We start from the raw sequence: 16,344 nt of genomic DNA, 5'->3' as shown, positions 1-16,344 counted from the left end.
ATTCATTATTTAAGAGGAGAGCTTTTCAGACAGAGAAATAACACGTGCAAAGGCCCTGAGGTAGGAATGTATCTTGCGTATTAGAGGAACAGCAGGATGTCAGTATAGCTGGAGAATACTGAGTGAGGGAGAGGAGAGTAGGAGTTAAAGTCAGAGGTTCAAATGATGAAGGGTGCTTTAAGTCATTATGAGAACCTTAGCTTTGGCTGAAAGAGAGATAGAAACCCTGGAAGCTTTGAGCAGAAAACGGACATGATTTTGTTAAGACACTTTCCACATATTTCCTCCTTTAATTCTTAGAACATCGAGAGGTAATTATTATTAACTCTTTTATTGTAAATGAGGAAATTGAGGTTTAGAGAGATAAATTTACTTGCCCAAGTTATACTAGTTACAAATAACTAGTTACAACTAGTTACAAGGAGAGCTGAGATCAAGACCTCTTACCTGCCTGACCCAAAACACTACATTCTTTCCATTGCTTGCAAAGACTTGAGTTTCTTACTAAGAAGTAGAGACTAGACTTCTTTGCCTTGAGTCACAGTATGATCCAAAGAACCAAGGATCAAAAGCAGAGGAACCTACTTCATCCAGTAGCTGATTGTCCATCACATTGTACCTTGCTCATGCCTTTCTCTCAGAGAGGATGGTGCTTCTGTTCATTTTCTGAAGGAAAAGTTATATGAAGAAGAGCACTTGGTCCTGCTAAGAACTGACTTTCAACATTACTTGAGCCCCATTAGAATCATAAACGGCCCCATGTACAAATTATCACAGTAAGCCAAGCACTGTGCCAGATACTGTGTTAGGCTGAAAAATGGCCCCCAAAAGTTATGCACACAAAATCCCTGGAATCTGTAAATGCTGCCCTTTTTGAGGAAAGGGTTTTGCTGATATGATGAAGTCAAGGATCTTGAGATGAGTTATTCTGAATTATCCAGCTGTGCCCTAAAATCCTATGACAAGTGTCCTCATAAAAAAAAAAAAAAAAAAAGGCAGAAGGAAGTTTGAGACAGAGGAAGAGGCCACGTGAAAACCAAGGCAGAGATTAGAGTTATGTGGCCACAGCCAAGCAATGCCTGGAGCCACCAGAAACTGGAAGAGGCAAGGAAGGATTCTCCCCTAGAGCCTCCAGAGGGAGTGTGGACAGGCTCACACCTTGATTTTGGACTTTTGGGCTCCACAATTGTAACAGGATACATTTCAGTTGTTTTAAGCCACTATGTTTGTGATAATTTGTCATGGTAGCCTTAGGAAACTAACAGAGGCGCTAAATATATTTGTACTAAATTATCTCATTTGATCTTCAAAGCAGCCTTTCATTCCCATTTCACAATAAGGACAATGAGGGTTAGCGAAGAATTTCTAGAAATGCTGATTCCTGCCTCCCTGCTCACATTTCCTTCTGAGAAGATTCCCCCCTCCCCTCAGCACCTAGGGTCTCTCCCCTGCTGACTGAACATCTCAATAGAGAACCAAGGCTGGTGTCTCTCTCTCTTATCTGTCTGTCTGTCTCTCTCCATCTCATGTGAACCCAGAGACTCTAGTTAAACAATACTGAACACTGGAATTGACACAAGTCATATCTGAGTCCGGGCCAGGGAAGTCAGCTCCCTGGCAAGGCAAAGGCTCAAAGATCTTCAGCAATGGAGGGCAGTGAGAACCCATGGAAAAAGAAAGACGGCAGTCCCTGGGGAGCCCAGGAGAATGAAGCCCACTCAGATGGAAGCAGAGGAGAAGCTACGAGGAGCGAGCAAGCTGGAGAGCTGAGCTAAACATTTCCCAGCTCCCGCAGGGTCAGGCTCCACTCTGCCCTTCCTGGCAGGCAGGGCCTCTGTTCATGCCTTGGAAACAGTTGCGTAAAGATTCCTTTTTTCCTCTCTGTGGTGAACAATGTAGATTTCAGGCCCATCTCCGGCTGTCTGCCCACCACCTGTCCAAGGCACAGACTGCACAAACTCCACAGCAGATCTGCTTCCTGCCCCTCACTTTCGTGAGGTCCCCAACAACCTTAACATAATCCCCTTTTTAACTCGAACTGGTTTCAGTGAATTTCTATTCTTTTGCAACCAGGAATCCTTTACCAGAATAGAAGAGCCAATAAATAAGAGACAAATTTGGAACCAGGTCTGGCCAAATCCAAAGCCTGTCCAGTTAGCCCTAAGGGCCCGCGACTCATGGGAAGGAGTCTCGGCGTTTCCTGAGGGTAATGAGAAACTATTGCCAAGTTCCTCAAACTTCGGTCTTTTATTGCTTACCATACGCCAGAAACTGTTCAAAGTGAGTCAAATGTTTTAAAACTCATATTACCCTGCAAACAATCATTCACACATCAGCTAAAATTACCCTTTATACCACCAGTAGAATATATGCCATATATTTGCAAGACCTACCTATTCATACTGCTAACTTTCCTCGTTCTTTAGAAAATGAGGGTTTAAAATTTTCTCAGTGCAAAATAGTTTTTTCCTCCCCGCCATAGAATGAAAAATCAAACAAACAAAATTACCAGCCATTCAGAGCCTTTCTTTGCCACCGGTTTGAACATGCTCAACTGATAGGTATGCTTTGTTCTGTTTGGATAAGAAAGAAATGGCCCGCTATAAATTAGAGCTGTGTTAGAGCTTCCGACACACTGAAATGACGTTAAGTTTCTCTAAGACTCCAGAGGGCAGGACCATAGAAACTAGAGAGCACACACTAGCATTGTTCCTCAGGTTTATCATAATGTCCTTTCCATATGACTCAAAGCAGACTCCGCCTCTTTTCAAGCAACAAGCAAATGCAAACCAGCATCCCATTTTGACGTGGGCCTCAGCAGACAAGTTTTAATTAGCTGGACTTGCTCACACAAGGCTGGAAGAACTCATGTGATACGCATCTGAAACCTCGCTAGTATACATCATTCTTTATTTTAAAAATGCATGACATGCCCCCCACTCCTCAACTGCCCCCCCCAAAAATAAACAATCAGGATACCCTTTAAAATATATTCAGCATCAAGAAGAGACTAGTTAGAAGAACCTCCATGCAAATCAGCCCTTGGCAGGAATTGCTCCAAGTAATGCTAATAGATAGATGTAGCATGAAAGAAAGCATTCTGCAATTGATTGCAGAAAATACTGCATATCGCAGCCTCCTCTCGGAGCTTCTCATAGGACAAAGCATGGCAAAGCCCCCCGTTTCACGCCATCGTCACAGCACAACCTACAGAACGGTGATGCGCCAGACCCCCACTTGGCAAACTCTGGTCTGAACGTTTCTGCCACAGTGGGCAGGGACCAGAGACGATCAGATGCCTCTCTGCGAATGGATGGATTTCATTCCAGTGCGTGTGTTCAATACAATGAAACACGTATTTCTTGGGGGATCTACAGGGCATATATTTTTGTTTTTTTCCACCATAACCTCAATACTTCTTTAGGCCTACCATTTAAGAAACAAACCAGATTTTCTTTTTCCAGCAATTCATAAAAACAATACCATTTAAGTCACATCAGAGGATGCTTGCTTATGACTACAACAACCTCTGAACTGGGAGTCTGGCTTGATTCCACTCACGTCAGTCCCAACCCATATGGAGATCACTGGCCAGACAATGATGAGTCTGGAGCACAGAACTGATCATATCACCTCCATCCTTAAAGCCCACCTGTGATTCTTGACGTGGTTTACCAGCCTTTACGTGACCTGACCTCTCTATACCTTGCTGCTCGATCCTCACTCCCATGCTCTACTGTTCTTTTATCGGGGTTCCTGACCTGCAGTCTGTGGATGGAATCCTGTAGCTCTGTGAACTCAGATGAAAAAAAAAAATCGGCATTTTTGTTTCTACTAACTGCTAACCAAAATGTTGCATTTTCTGCAATTATGAATGTAGGCAACAGATCACAGTTACATTATCAGGACCTATTACTCTATTACTAGAAGACAATATAAACACATTCATATCACATGACAGTTGTTGCCACTATTTCAAACTATGGTTTATAGTTCAAAATTCAAAATTATGGTAACTTTTAGATCCATCGCTACATTTTTTTTTATCACATTGATGAATGAAATGCAGTGCTTTCTCTCTTTCTTGCACGTAATGAAGTATTTACCCAGCTGTGGCCACGATAGACTGATACTGACCTGAATTTCCGGTTTTCCATCAACATAGACAGTGCTGTTATTGACCATTTCCACAATGGCAACTCCAAGATTACACCGGATCCCAAAGGAAATGCAGAAGCCCAGCCCACTCATGATGGCAATGATGTAACGCTTGGGGACGCCACAGCAGGGGCAGTCCCAGCGTGTGGGGCTCTGCCCGGACGCCCGCACCGGCCGTCCTTCCTCGTTCAGCTCAATATTGTTTTCCTCCTCATTGGTCCCATCAATTTTTCTGCAGCGGAAAAAAAGAATGCACAAAGAAGAAAGGCCAGGATTGGGGGGGGGAGGGAGGGGAAAAAGCACTAGCCAGAAAGAAAAAGTGTATCAACAAAAAAGAAAGGAAAACACAAAAGATAAGGCAGCCTGCATTTTTTAAAGTTATTATTACCATCAGCATCATTATTACTAAACTAAGTTATAGTGGCTAAAATCACTGTTGCTTCTCGGCCTTTGGGCTAAGATCAAGTGTAGTAAAATTACTGGTATTCTGGATTTTGTGTTGTACTTTTATAGGCATTTAGTCTTTTCAACCTCATAACAACCCCTTGAGGTGCACAGTGTTATCTTGCCACTTTACAGATGAGGAAACAAAGCCCAGGACCAGAGGCTGCATCTCGAACAATGAGCTTTACTGCATTTCCTCCCAAAGGGGACCAACCGACTTCATCCACATTGCGTCACCCAGATGGCTGTTACATTTGACCTTAATTTTAATGTCATTGGAAGCGTGCTAAAAAGATACACAGTGGGAAATTAATTTGTAGACTTTTTTTTTTCTCCCTCTTTTTCTAAGTCTTAACGAAACGCGGGGTGAAGGTCGGGAGGTGCGTTTTCTGTCACAGAACACACGCGGTTGGTGGTGCGGCCTTTCTTTCCTCCTCAGGTGTTTCTTCTCAGCAGGTGATCCTCTGGCATCTTTTAACCAGACGACAGGATTTTTTCATTGACTTCCGTAGGTTCAGATTACGATGTGTCCATTGCAGGGAATTCACTCTCTTCTTTTAAAAAAAGTAATTGAGCAAACTGAACATTATCTGTCAATTAGAAAAGGAACTGTTTACATCCACTCACAGAGTGTAACCCTTTGGATTATTTCAAAAAATCTGAAGATCTGGAATTATTAGGCCCACATTCTTTCATGGCTATAATTGGCTCTCCCGTTTTCAAAAGTCCCTATCACTCCCTATTGTCACCCCCAACACTGAACTCAGTTGCCATTTAACATTACAATTGCACTGCTGCTTTTCTTGTAGTTAAAATGAGAAGGAAAGGAAACATTTTTTGTACACATATTTCTATCAGGAGTAGAAAAACAAAAATTAGACTAGGAGCAACTACGCATAGCCAACCACCATTTATGGATGCTCAGTATCGTAACTGCCCTTGACCCTTTGGGTCCTCCCTTACCAGCAGAGAAAATTAGCTTTTCTATGGCGGCCATGATGTTGCTACAGGATGTGGACAAATCAGAAGCACTTGAGTGAGATTCAGAAGCTGAAGGAAGCAGTAAGAGGAGAATGCAGTATGAAGGGGGAAATGGCAATGCAAATGGTGGCAGAGGCATTGGCGGAGGCAACTGGTCCTCCCGTAGCTGTTGTGGCAGGGTTGCTGGACTGTATCATAATCAGTACTTAGAGGCACGCAGTGGTGGTGGCTGTGTTTGATCTAGAATCGTCTAGCGGTATGATAGAATATGTTCTCTCCTGCCTTTTTCCTAGTGGTAGATAGAGCATCCAGATCTGGTCCTCCCAGAGAGTCTGAGAGCTTCTCAACATGTTTCACTGGAAGTGGGGACTATTTCTATGTGTTAACATGTAAAGTGTGTCTTTGTCAAAAAAATAATACCATATGGCCCGCTTTGCACTCTAGGTATCAAGTCTATGGTCCCTGTGCTAAGCTTTAAGAAGCACAGAGAGGTTTGGTTATTGTAAAGGTATTTGGGGGAAATTGGAGAAAGAGAGAAAACAAAACACAGATAAGAAAATAGACTGCTAGACTAAGAGAAGACAAGAGATGGTTAGGAGAGAGAAGACTGAAAATCTAAAGCTGAGGGGTTCTGTGCCCTAGTTCTTAGGCAGAATCTCTGAGGTGGGGAGTTCTTAAGAGAGAGTTCTGGGAAGCAGATCCTACAAGTGAAATTTTAAATTTTATTTCTCACTAGCTGGCTGGCGATGAGGACTGTAGCACAGGTGGAGTGTTGACAGTTTCTAGCATGTGGCACCAGTGCAAATGCTTCCACCTGTGGTGAGCCAGGATGGACTGCAGGTGGAAGGGGATGCACCGGTTCATGCAGTATCTCTGGTTATCGGGGAGGCACGGGAGAAACAGTAATTTCTCCATGGAGTTGAGTGGCTTTTATTAAATGCCATTGATGCTTTGAAGAGAGAAAAATGTCAAGATTCAAGCAATCGATCGCCAATTTAAAGGAAAGTGGGATAATCAGTTGCTTCCTTGACACCAGCTAACGAGACCTTCTCTCCCGAAGTTAAGACAGCAGGCAGAACTGAAGATCATTGTAAAAACGGCAGAATTCCCTCTGAGTGTGGGCTGGACTTAATGACTTGATTCCCAAAAATGCAGTACAGGAAGTGGAGGAACCTGGCAAACACTTCCTTAACCAAGCAATCAAGGTTAGCATCACTAGTAATAAGTCATGTTGAGAGCATGTACCCCCAATAAGATGTAACAAGACAGACGTTTTGCCTTTGTAGTATTTCTCACAACCCTAGTCTAATCATAAGAGAAATATCAGACAAATACAAACTGAGGGACGTTCTGCAAAATCCCCAACCAGTAGTCCTTAAAACTGACTGAGTCATGAAAAATAAGAGAAGGCTGAGAAACAGTCACAGAGGAGAGGAGACTAAAGAGACATGACGACTAAATGCAATGTGGTATCCTAAACTGGACCCTGGAACAGAAAAAAATGACATTAGTGGAAAAAGCAATGAAAGATTAAAAAAGTGTCGAATTTGATTAGTAAGGTACCAATGCTGCTGTCTTAGTCTTGATAAATGTATCGTAGTAATCTAAAACGTTGACATGAGAGGAAATCGAATCAGGAGTATATAGAAAATCTCTGTACTACAACATTTCTGCAAGTCTAAAAATATTCCAAAACAAAAACTTAGCTTTGGAAACAGCAACGCTCCAGAGAAGCTAGAATTCTGAGCTTAGGTATGTCTCTTACACCAAATCCGAGATCCTGATAAAAGACAGGATCCTTAAAATTTAGGGTGGGAAGATATCTGAGACTTGGATTAGGGGATAGGTGCACTTGAACACCTAACGCCCTACATTCCTCGGAACCCCTGGACCTGCAGAAGTGGCCACTCCCCTTTGTTGGAAGATAGAGGTTTCTCCCCCTCTTACTTGAAAACTATGCAAAAGCCTCAAATATAGCAGGTGACGTACAGAACAATGCTGACACGCTTCGGGATCTGCTCCCACCTCCCTTTCTGACCAATAATTAGAACCAAATCCCAGATTGGGCACATGCGGGGGCCTGCCAATGGAAGAGAAGGGTGTACACCAAAAAAGCTGGATCTGATGGATATTTACCAGCAGGAAGCGTGAGTGCGTACCTGGGAACAGATCCTGAATGGGCTAGATGTGAGGGAGATGGAGGGGTGGTAAAGTTGAATGAGGGAGACTTTGTAGCTTGGATTTTGTCCCCCAAGAAGATATAGTCAAGTCCTAACCTCCGGTAATGTGACTGTGACCTTATTTGGAAATGGGATATTTGCAGATGCAATCAGGTTAAAATACAGTCATGTCGGATTAGGGTTCACCTAATCCAATGACTGGTGTCCCTATAAAAAGAGGGGGATTTGAATACACAGACACAGAAACTCAGGGGAGAAGGACATGTGACAACAGAGGCAGAGACTGGAGTAACGTGTCTCCAAGGAAGGCCAAGGGTTGCCAGCAACCACCAGAAGTGAGAAAGAGGCAAAGATGAACCTTCCTTCTGAGCCTTTGGAGACACGACACCTTGATTTCAGATTTCTGGCCTCCAGCGTTGCCAGAGAATAAATAAATTTAAGCCACCCAGTTTGTGGCCCTTTGTTGCAGCAGCCCTAGGAAACTGATGCAGGGGACATTCTCCCGTGACACAGGATTTAACACACTGGCAACGGCCAAGGAAATGGTTCTAATGAGCTGCTGGTGTGGCTCTTGGAAGCTTCGACGAAGTAGAGATACCAAGAGGAGCACGATGACTTCTTTTTTAAAAAACAATAATAATAATAATTGTGTACTAACTTCTGGTCATTATTGCATTAGGGCCAGATTATGGCACTATCACTTTTTTCTTTTTTAAAATAACTTGAGAGTTTCTCGTGGTTCAGTAACTGAGCAGAGCACATCTTTAAAGTGGATTCGACTATCGGTGACTTCTGCTTTTCAAATTGACCACGAGTGACTTCTGCCTTCAAATAAGGACCTGAAGATGTGGACCTAGTGAAGCTGTTTTGGTTTAATAAGCATATCCCAATATCATCCGTCTTGCTAGTCATATTTGTTTTGGAGAGAGAATACCACAACAGTATACTTCCTTGGGTCCAAGGGTCCACTTACTCTATTTTCCTTCATTGTCCAAAACACCTAAATTATAGGCCTATTTGTTTTTGAACACCCGTTGTAACAACTGCTGAATTTGAATTAGTGAGGATTAAATTAGTGAGGATTAAATTAAATTTCAATATCTGTTATTTAGAAGATAAAAATTCATGACATATTTTCAGTGTTGATCATACCCTTCAATAAAGAGGTCTCTCTTTAACTGTCTTGTTTTTTAAGAGAGATGCCAGAATTAGTACAGTAGGTAAGGCCCTAAGCAATGCAGTGGTGACAGGGCCACCGGAACCATTGAAGAGCTCAGCACTGGCTGTCGTCTGAAGGTGGCATCCGACAGTAGGAGGTGCTGTTCCAGAACTGGGTTCTCCAGTGGCAACTGGAATGAAAGAATCCTGGAGTAGCAGAGGCCGGCAGTGGCCTTTTAAGAATCAGAGACAAGGGCAGCAAAGCCAGAATTGCCAGTTGAGGGATCTGACTCACAGAAATCGAAAGACATGTGGATGAACCTCTGAGAGTGGACACAAGTGTGAGGTCTTCGGGTCGCACAGGAACACACACCAGAGAGCTTCCCCTTGGAGGGATCGCTCAACAGCCAATGCACGGGCTGACTTGGCTGATCGACGTTCGCCAGCTTCTGTCTTCAGACACCCAGTTCCAGAGCAGTGGGCTAGTGGAGTAACCATGGTAGCAGAGATGGAGGCTCTGCTTGGGCTCCCGCTCGCCAGGACTGACTTAGCTACTACTGTTGTCAGCAACAAAACCAATGCTGAGCCCTGATGTGGCACAATCCCTCGGGAGACACACCAGCCTCTTGGCGGCCAATTGTTTACATAACACTCCTTTCGTCCTAAAAAGGGTAGCAGTTCATCCCGACTGGGGGTGACATATATTCCACATACGAATTTGTCTTTTTAGTCTGCAAGTCTCAGGCAGCATCACTATCTGAGGATTAACAGAATCCTGAGTAGCCGACATGGGATCCCACACACCATCACCTAAGATGAAGACACACAGTTTATGACAAAGGAGGTACAGGACGGGCACGTGACACTGGGGTCCACCGGCCCTACCACATGCCATACCACCCAGAGCCTGGCAGCCTGCCAGAGCTAAGGAAGCATTTCAAAGATGCAGCTGAGGCATCAGCTTAAGGATGAATCCCGTGATAACAGGGTTCTATCCTTCAGGAAGGGATGGAAGTAGGAGGGGCCGCACTCCCCAGCACTCCTAGCAATCCACCGGAGGAATGTCGCATCTCTGCAACTATAGGTCTTGTGGCTCTAGAAGTGCTGACTCCCAAGGAAGAATTCTTCCACTTTGGGAAAAAAAAAATAGAAATCCCATTGGATATATGGCTATGACCGCTGCCTGGTCACTTTGGAGTCCTCATGCCAAGACCAAAAGGTAAAGTCAGGAGTCACCGGGATGGTGATCTTCGGGAGGGATAAGGACTGTGGCTTCATCATGGGAGCTCCCGGGAAGACATGTGTTTGGACCTCAGGTGATCCACCGGGACAACTCCTGATACTGCCTTGTCTAGTCTAACTCAAATACAGCAACCGCGACCTGCTAAGGATATATTAACTGGGGATTTAGACCCCTCAGGCATGAAGGTCTAGGTCAATGCAGCCGTCAAGCCAACAGAAGTGAGGGGACTTGAGAATGAGTGGAGAGGAGGGACCAGCCAGAGCAGTGGGAACTGGAGCCCATCCCTCCAACCCTTCTCTTGAAGGTTCCTCAGGAATCAGGACCACAGAGTCTTAGAACAGCTACACCTGGGTGGAGTGAGCTTAATGTGAGAAGCGAGGAGTCCTGAGTGGTACGATGAATGGGCTGCCACGGCCACTGTAATGCGCTCCCCTCTCATCAGGCCAGCTCACTTCTGGAGCTGGCAAGAGCTTACAACTGCTCCCTTCCTAGGAGAACTGCCAACTACTAAGTGGCCTCGATTATGAACCCCCATCCCTGCTGGGCATCCCACAGTCAATGACTGACTGATAACAGTGACATGCAAGGTTGGCCCCTTGGCTCAAAGGGATGGGTCAGTAACACCCCAGAGCCGCCCGTTGTGATTGGCCCCTCTGCGTTACCTGAGATCATGTCCTTGCTTGGCTTGTTCCTTTCCTATCCTGCTTTACTTCCTCCTTCACAATTCTTTCAGGAAGAGCTCCCCCCCAGTAAGTCACACTCTAGGCTCATCCAAATCCCTGTCTGGGTTTCTGCATTTAGGGAACCCTCCCTAAGATAGGGAATGAGTAAAAGGAGATGGGAAGGTCAGGAACATCCCTCCTGGGATAGTGACCTTTGAGAAGTGACTTGAAGAAAGTGAGGGACAAGCCAGCGAGCTATTTGGGAGAAAAACTTTCAGGGTGCAAAAGCTGGCCCAGGCGTGGGCCCGATAAGCATACAGCATGGGGCCGGAGCGGGGTAAGGCAGGAAAAGAATGTCACAGGTGGAGCCAGTGAGACTTCTCAAGGTTCTACAGATCACTAGGGTCTTGAGGGCCATTGAAAGGACACTGGCTTTAACTCTGAGTGAGGGAGAAAACCGTGGGGAAATTTTGAGCAAGGACGAGATGAGATTGACTTTGTTTTAATAACGTCGCCCTGGCTACAAGGGCAGGAGACAAGTCGCCTGAGGTTGTGCAGCAGGAAAGTACATGCTGTCGTAGCGATTGGAACCTCGGGGTCCCCTGATCTCAGAGCCCACGTGCACACCTCTGCCTTTGGTGGAGCAGACAGCGCACACACATCTGGCACAGTTTCAAACACAGTCGCTGAGTGCTGAGGATGGGCACAACACAGCTTCCACCTCCTTAGAGGGAAGATATAAACACTTATGAGACCAGATTCTCCCTCAATCTCTCTTTGGGAAAGTCTTCAATACTACAATAGATTAAGAGAAAAGCCCACATTTGCCTTAAGATCCAGAGGTTGCTGGCTACACTGCAGCCCAAGTAACTCCCAAACCTAAGTGTGTGGTTAAATTTCAAGGCAGAAAGTGGGAAGAACAAAGACACCTGATTAGGGAGGTAGCATAGTGTAATGATTGAGAATGGCAGGCAGAGAATGTCTGATCTAAAACCCAGCTCTGCCACTTACAAGCTGTGTGACGTTGGGCCACTCACTTAACCTCTCTGTCCTTCGGCCTCCACATCTGTAAAACTGTGATCATAATCGGCCTCACCTCACAGGGTTGTTAACAGGGTTAAATTGGTTTATGGTACATGGAGCAGTGTGTTTGTTACCACTTAATACACATTAAAAATTAGAGGATACTCATATTGTCATTTAAATTGGACAAATCTTTATATCAATTTCTGGACATTAATTTCCAAATTCCATGTCATCTGTTCCAGTACTGGACAATAAGTGAGTGCATCATCTTTCTTCCTAGACTTCTAAAATTATTATTGTATTTTTAGCTCATGCAATTGTTCAGCTGCTTTTTATCAATGACTTTGGAAGGAAGTCAAGTAACGCCTGACTGTAACCAGGGTCCAGTGGGAGCTTCAAACGCTTCCCTGTGCAGTTGCCACGCCCCTTCCCTCCAGGAATATTTGCTCTGCAATGAAAAAGCATCTTGAGAATTCTGTTCGCATGATGATCTCAGTCTCAGACATTATCAGATATCGATGATTGACACTGCCTGCTAAGGTAGAAAGTCAGGATTTCTAACTTCCAAATGTTCTTGTCCTTGTCCCTTACAGAACAGAAAACAGTGTTTTGTGACTTTTTTTCATACTGGATTCTGTCAACCTGCTTAATGTGAAACATCAACAAGGGGAGAGGAGGATGCCCATTACGCGCCAGGCTCTGGGCGAGGCACTGTGTACAGGATTATCTTGTAGACTTGAGGTTTCACACCACGCGTGTGGCAGAACTGGTCTCGCAGGAGGAGACCTGATTCTGGAGCTCTGCACAAGGACCCCCAGAGCTGAGGATCGACTTAGCTCGCTGGTCAGTTAACCCGTTTTTTCCCTTCCTCTGCTAATAATTTCCCTCTAGGGATCACTGAACGAAGGGGTTTAAGTTTAGCTTTATTTTTTCTAGAGTCATTCTACAATTGTGATGACAAGGATAACACCTAGCATTTTAGTGCATTCTCTGTCTCAGGTACTGTTGTTACCCGTTCTATTGTTCCATTTTTTAATCCTGAGGAACCTGCTCAGAGTCCTAAACACTGAGCTCAGTTTTGGGTTGAGGCTGCATCACTTGGATATGACTAATTTTGTTCTATCCCTAAGTAAACCAATCAGTAAATAAGAGAACTTTCAAGTGGGTCCACCAATCAAATATAACAAAACCAGCTCTCAGGATAAGTCTCTTATCTTATTTATTTTTTAAAATTAAATTTGAAAAAGCAAAATTTAACGTTGGAAATTTAAAGTTGGAAAATTTCTAAGCACTTTTTTTGTCAAGTATTTTATAAACTAAGGCACAGAGTTTGGGGATTATAATGGTGACCATGGTCTAAAGTCATAGTTTTTATCCCTGACTTTGTCAGGTTTCTTTGTCATCACTTAAAAATGCCAGTGAAGCCATTGTGCTTTCCTTTTGCATCTTTAATCAAATGAACACCACCATAATAAGACGTTACCCAGGGAGAGCTCAGCGGAAGGATGAAACACTCTTAAGAGAGTACATTATTATAACCACGTCCTGTGTTTGGCTGGCTTACCCTGCTTTCACCGAGCTATGTTTTCATATCTATACATGATAATTCACTGTAGGTCTGGTTCAAACCTTTTTGGTTTTAATCACTAAATTAATAAGGTGCCCAACCCAGTTCTCTCACTATTAAAGCTCATCGAGAGTGATACAATAAAAAATTAACACCGACAGGAGCCCCTGTGTCACAAAACACAAGAAATGGAATAAATCTCAGTCTGCCTAGAAATTGTCGTTTAAATGCTGAAGTTTTTCAATTTAAGAGATAACATGGAAAATTTAAAAGGAGATGATAACGGGTGGCATCTTCACTCATCATGATTAGAAATAATCATTCAAACACATAAAAATCTCATCAAGGACATTTCCCACATTTATTTATACCAGAAAGATTAAGGGAGTCATTTTACCTTGTACATAAGGACCAGTTATTAACTAATCTAGAAAACCTAGGGAGGCATTCACTATGTCTATAAAAAATCGCAAATTAAAATGTCACATCAATTCATTCATTTATGGCAAACTCTCCTTCCAATAACAGCATATTTTACTTCTAAAAAAAGATTTGTTTTTTGGTTTGGATAAAAACATTCAATTCAATAATAGTGCTAAACATTTTCCCACTGTAATCATGTCAAATTTTCTGCTTTAAAGAATACTAATTTTTTAAGTTATCTTCTTCAAACTATGGTGTAACTACCCTTCTGTTTATAAACCACACAATGAGGAACCACTTGTATAGTTTATGTAATAAGCTATACAATTTGCAAATATCTAATTTTCATTTATAGTGAAAAATGATGTAAAAAATTCTTTAAAAATTCAGCTCAAAGCATAACCATATTTTGTCATTCCTATTGTATTAACATGAACTATTATATTTCTAAATCTTTTCTAATTCAATGCCAAACACACAATAATGCAATATCACCATCTCTAGTTAAGTGGTAATCCTGCTGTATAAGCAGAATGCTTGTCTTGGTATTTTCTTAATTCAACTCTGTACTTCTGATGCACCTTCCCCCCCCCCCCCCCCGCCCCCAGGCATAGCCTGGAAGGGGCTCCACAAGCCACCTAATCTGACCCACCTTCTTATTATTAAAAGATGACTTTAAAAGCATTAAGCAGATTCTCTCAAACACAGGCAACGTGAAGTTACTCAGAAATAAACCTAAAGTTTGCATTCAAACTTTACCTTTGTAAAATCCCCAACGAATCTCCCACGGCGCTCTTCACTCCTTCCTTTCCAGGTTTCAAAATATTTTCCTTGAAGGTATTGAATGCTTTAAAAGGCATCTTGAATGGGGGGGCACCTCCGAGCTGTTAACAGTCAGTCTCAGAAACTGTCATCCTTTCTCATTTCCAGCATGGGGACCACTCTGCTTTCCTTGATGAACACCTTGAAGTCAGTTCTCATGAAGGGAACTCCTTAAAATCAAAAAGGAGATGAAACCCAGCCAAGATCTTTCAAGTTGAGACAACAACCCCCGCCCCCTCCAAAAAAAGAAAAAAAAAAAAGAGAGAGAGAGGCCAAGGAAGGTCTGGCTGGGAAATCGGCCCCTTGAAAAGCTACAAGCTCAGCAGCAGCTTGTGTTGCTGCTTCAGGCAGTCACTTTCAGGCTGAGAGCAGCCTCACTCCCTCCCTGGGGCTGCAGCTGGAGAAGCTGAAGTGGGCTCCAGCCCACAAGGTGCCCTGAGACCAGCGACAGCATCTGCGGCCTATCTCCAGCCCCTCCTGCTGCTTCTGACCACATCCCCCTCCTGCCTCACTCAGCTGGGCTGTGGCTCTCACTGAGTGATCCTTTCCAAGGTGATGCTATAGTAACCAGCACAATACCTGCCCCTCAGCCACTGGGGCTTATTAATAGGCTCTCAGCCCAAGTGGGCGCCCAGGATGGGGTATATGAAACATTTACGAGTCCTCTGTTTTTTTGAAGTCTGGCCCTGCAGTCAGGCTCTCAGCCACCACATTATGCCTCTTATATCCCTCATGGGAGCCACAAAACAGTTGTTCAGTCAGACACTAGGATGGTTGTGGTCTTTGGAGGAACACTTACTTGCACCTGAGGAGGCTAAATGCAAAACCCGAGCCACAAACATCCAGGAGGACAGTTATTTGCTCCCAATCAATGGAGCAAGACTTCTCTACATGAGGTACATAGGTGCCACTGGGACCATTTAATCCGAGCAGGTCTTGGACCTGCTTAAAACTCTTCACTGGTCCTCAATGAACTCAGGATAAATCCAAGTTCTATATCATGGCACACAAGGCCCTCCATGGAACCCCAGACTTGTTTCTTGTCACTTCCCTGAATTCGGCCAGTTCTCTATCTATTACCCTTGGGGTTTACTCTGTACCCTCCGCCTGGGTAACTTTCCTCACCCTTCATCTGGGTAACCTCAAGGGATTCTTAAGTCTCCCTGAGACATCACTTCCTCTAGAAGTGATGTCTCAAATCACCTGTCCTCTGCCCCACAGAACCTGGCATGCAGCAGTATAACATACATCTTTTTTGGACAGAGGATGAAATATTACATATTGCTTCCACATTTATGGACAGCAGGACGATACCTCCATAAATGATGCTGCCATGAGCAAACAGCCTCCGTCTCGAGGCTCTGGGGCTCCAATTCCCTGCCTCCACATGACTAGCAGACTCCAAGCTTTGAGCTCTCAGATTCCCCTAGAGGCATATGCCCACGCAACCAGCCATGCCCTCTGCAAGCTTCTGTCCAAATCATTCTCCAAGATTTGAATTAAATTGATTTAAATCAGAACTGGATCCTCGGTAGGTTAAACATTACTACCAATAATAACTGTTATTATTATTATGGCTAATGTTTATTGAGCTCTCTGGTCTAAACTCTGGTAAACACTCTTTATCATCACGATCTTCCCGACACTGCTTTGTGGTTAATAACTTGTTATTTTCCCCGA

General features: G+C 43.8%; 1 protein-coding gene across 1 annotated transcript in view; it reads right to left on the bottom strand.

Moving 5' to 3' along the window:
• The window catches only part of SLC17A8 (solute carrier family 17 member 8), a 39,394-nt gene extending 23,550 nt beyond the window's left edge, over window positions 1-15,844 (bottom strand). The window contains exons 1-2 of the mRNA XM_016120349.2: window positions 14,602-15,844; window positions 4,138-4,390 (exon numbers count right to left, since the gene is read on the bottom strand). Coding sequence (XP_015975835.1) covers window positions 4,138-4,390; window positions 14,602-14,702 — 354 coding nt within the window. The 5' untranslated portion in view covers window positions 14,703-15,844. The remainder of the gene's footprint in view (window positions 1-4,137; window positions 4,391-14,601) is intronic.
• Window positions 15,845-16,344: the final 500 nt, after the last annotated feature.

This window comes from Rousettus aegyptiacus, unplaced genomic scaffold (assembly GCF_014176215.1).
Source record: "Rousettus aegyptiacus isolate mRouAeg1 unplaced genomic scaffold, mRouAeg1.p scaffold_m13_p_2, whole genome shotgun sequence".
In the NCBI taxonomy this organism is placed as follows: Eukaryota; Metazoa; Chordata; class Mammalia; order Chiroptera; family Pteropodidae; genus Rousettus; species Rousettus aegyptiacus.
The sequence above is the reverse complement of the archived record's forward strand: the minus strand, read 5'-3'. Positions and strand labels throughout refer to the sequence as shown.